Source organism: Halyomorpha halys, unplaced genomic scaffold (assembly GCF_000696795.3).
Source record: "Halyomorpha halys isolate HHAL.00 unplaced genomic scaffold, Hhal_1.1 Scaffold612.1, whole genome shotgun sequence".
NCBI classification, from domain to species: Eukaryota; Metazoa; Arthropoda; class Insecta; order Hemiptera; family Pentatomidae; genus Halyomorpha; species Halyomorpha halys.
The window spans coordinates 466,728-470,287 of NW_027114055.1; the positions used below are offsets into that span (position 1 = coordinate 466,728).

The 3,560-nt window shown below is 36.6% G+C and overlaps 1 protein-coding gene across 1 annotated transcript; it reads right to left on the reverse strand.

The window, feature by feature from the left end:
- Positions 1-829: 829 nt before the first annotated feature.
- LOC136796747 (uncharacterized) lies at positions 830-2,144 on the reverse strand. Its single transcript, XM_067051302.1, has 3 exons — positions 2,027-2,144; positions 1,617-1,888; positions 830-1,465 (listed from the first exon to the last, which is right to left on the reverse strand). Exons 1-3 carry the CDS (start codon positions 2,142-2,144, stop codon positions 830-832), a joined length of 1,026 nt encoding a protein of 341 aa, XP_066907403.1.
- Positions 2,145-3,560: the final 1,416 nt, after the last annotated feature.

Here is a 3,560-nt window from a genome sequence, read left to right on the forward strand (position 1 = left end):
ATGAGGCAGTTTTGAACACTCCTCGATGAGGCAGTTTTGAACACTCCTCGATGAGGTAAATAATGTGCAGGAGCTTGTAACTGTTCATCTGGCTCCAATTCTATTACTCCTTCATTTACCTCCTTAATTCTTCTCTGTTATTCAGCTAGGGCAAACATACTTGGTATCTTCCATCACAGTCTCTGGTTACCGTTTACTTGAAATACTCCATAGCAGCCATCTCCATTTCCCATTTATTTTCATTCCCATGTCTTATTTTCAGCAGGGTCTGAAATTCCCAATGCTTCCAGACTCCATAAATCAGCCAATCTGTCTGTTTGAGATAACTAAGAAATAACCATTGAGGCCTAACTAACGCCTCTGCCTTCATCACAGGTTCTTCCCATGACTACCCATCCCAAAACAGTTTCAACCGCGAATATCCCACATTCTAATTTACACTGGTTTCTAGTCAAAATTTCACTTGATTCTTGTCCAATGTCAGTGATAAATATTCCCTTCTTTAATATCCTTTTCCAATATTTCTAGCCTGAGCTTAGGAGCTTAGGAATATTGCCACAGATTGTTGGTTGATCCAGTACTGTGATTTCTTTCAAGCACTTTGCATGGAGGTCGCTAACTGTTATAGTATATCTCCCATGTTTGCTCTTTTGACAAACATTTCCACCAAATAGGATCTGTGTTAATTCTTCGCTACCTACTGGCTTTATATATAACTCATCAACCAATTTCTTCAATATATAAGACCTCTGAGAACCGGAATCAATTAAAGCTCTAACCACTCTACTGCGCCCTTTAATAACAAGTTGAACTTTAAGTGTTTGTAATATTATTTCTTCAGAACTACAATAGCTACAGTATTAATCTCTTCCCTTTTCTCTTCTTTATTTATTGAAAGTTCTGTGCACATCAGTGAACTATGCCTCTTACCACAAACTACACATCTTACAGGTGCCTTGCAATATTTATGCCTATGTCCAGATTTGAAACACAAATAACATACTCTTTTTTGGTTCAATATAGCCCTCTTTTCTCCTAATGTCATTTTCTGAGCATTAAAACAGTCTCTACTCTCATGACCCTTTTGAAAAAATACACAATTCAGATTCCTTTTAATACTCTCACCCGAATATAAATGACTAGCAGTAGGAACAGGCATTTCTTCCTTCCATATCCGGTCGCTCTTGCGGTTACTCTCATTCCCAAACCCAAGTTTTGCTAAATGTATTCTCTCTTCACCTTCCACCTCTGATTTAAGGAATGCGAGCAACTGTTCTAATTTAATTTTATAAGTTTCAGTATCACTAGCTATATCTAATTTACTAAATGTACTCCTCAACCATACTCGAATCATATCTTCAGATAAGCACGACTCAACCATAGGATAAAGATTTGCAGCATACCTCTCTTTTGTCATTCCTATAGACTCAAGAGCCCTTAAATAAGCCTCTAGTTGATCATACAGCTGAACAGAGTTTACCTTATTCCCTGACCTAACATTTCTAATTATACCCAAATTATTATACCCATTATATTATTATACCCAAAAGTTCTCTAATATAAAATTCTGTCAACATATCAGTTCTCCTAAAACGAGACTTTAAACAGGAAATTACCTCATCATAATTTTCTGAAGTTGCTGGAAAACCTTCTACAATATCTCTAGCTCGAGTGCCCTTAACTGTGGCTTGAATCAAATACTGGAATTTATCCTCTGGTTTAATTTGTGGATCTTCATGTATTCTACTAAACTGACCCCAAAACCCAAGCCACTCCTTTATTTCCCCATTGAATTTTTTCAATTCAATCTTTGGTAGTTTTAAGTTCCCTTTCTTATTATTGGATGCTGAAGAACAAACAGAACACTCACATTGTTCCTTTTCACGTGCTGAAATAATTTTATTGTAAGATTCATATTATTGTAAGATCATAAATCCAGATGATATTTGTCTTTAAACAACTCAACTGCTGTCAATTCCCCTTCATATTCAGTTTCCTTTCCATTAGCAAATAACCACAGTTTTACCTGTTTGTTGTATTTTATTGGGTTCACTTTCCTCAAATTCCTTGGTCAATTCATTGTAGGTCTTGGTGAAGATCATCCTTACTGTTTTCCTTTCAGTAACATGATCGTTCTGTGCCATAATTATTGTTTTTTTTTTTTCTCAATCTTCACTAATTAATTGTACACTTTCTTCAATAATTACGATCACGTCGGGGTCACCAAATGTCGGGAATCATATAAATTTACCTAATTTATAGATACTTCCAAAAGTTATCAAATAAAGTGCACATAAGTTAATAAACAAACGCTTGTATTGAAACAAAATATAATCTTTACACACTCCACAAAAATAGTTCAATTATAAGATTTGAAATAAAACAACTCACAAAATTAGACTGAACAATGTGTTTCACCACCTTAGGACAATGAATAACAACAACAGCACTGTAACCTTCCACTATATTCTTTCTCTTCACTATGGATACTTAACAACGACAATAAGAACAGGTTATGGGGCTAGGACACGCCAGGGTAATGAATGTGTTTAATAAAATCTAAGCTAAATAAAAGCATCTTGTCAAGTTAATTAAGAAAGAGAATTACCACGAAACATTTTTGCAGAATTGCTCTCATAGAACGCCCACTCCGCATCTTAGCCAGCTAATAAAAATAATTTCACTCAATAGGAGACAGTCTGGGTGAAAAAAACTAAACTATATTGGGTTCTTCGAGCACGGGTGGCCCAAACCTAGTATTTTGGCATAGTTAAAAAAACAATTTTATGTGAAAATAAAAAAAAAAATTATGTGAAACCTTTTTTTGTATGAATTTCTTTTTCGTGTGGAAAGTTTCTTAATTCGAAAATATGAGTGCCAACTGTATGAGTTTACAAGTGTGAATAAGTATCGCATACCCAGGTCATACTCATAAGAGGTTCCACGGACCATCCTATCATCCTAGATATTCAAGGAGGCAGGTTTAGACCAGGTGAGGGAGTATCTTGGTGTGAGGGTAAGAAGCCGCTTTGATCCCACTCCAAACCAGGTCTATTTATAGGATAGGGTGGCCCCGTCACTCAATATATTAAGCAGGATAGGGGGTGCGTTTTGGGGCCTTAGGAACCCAGCGAAGATGACCATATATAAAGTTGTGATACTAGGTAATTCGAGGTATGCATCCCCGGCGTGGGGCCGGGTGGAACGGTGTCACATAAGGCAGTGCAACTGTTGGCCGGAGCGATGCCCCTTGACCTCATTCACAAGAAGGATGTTCTTAAATAAGAGCTACTATATATTCAATAGTTATCAGTATTTTTTCTACTTACTATTTACATAGAACTAGGTTTGATAAGAAGGCAGGTGGTGAAACTACATAAGGGAAGGTATTATGTTGATAAAGCCTCCTTCGCCTTCATTTAAATTAGCTCGGATAGTTCTCTTATTCCATCAAACGGGGCAAGTCTGACTTGGAGAGAACGAAGAAACCGGTTTCTCTAAAAAAAAATAAACTCGAGTCCTTCCATGACAGTGAATGTACCACTACATGCTCATCTGTG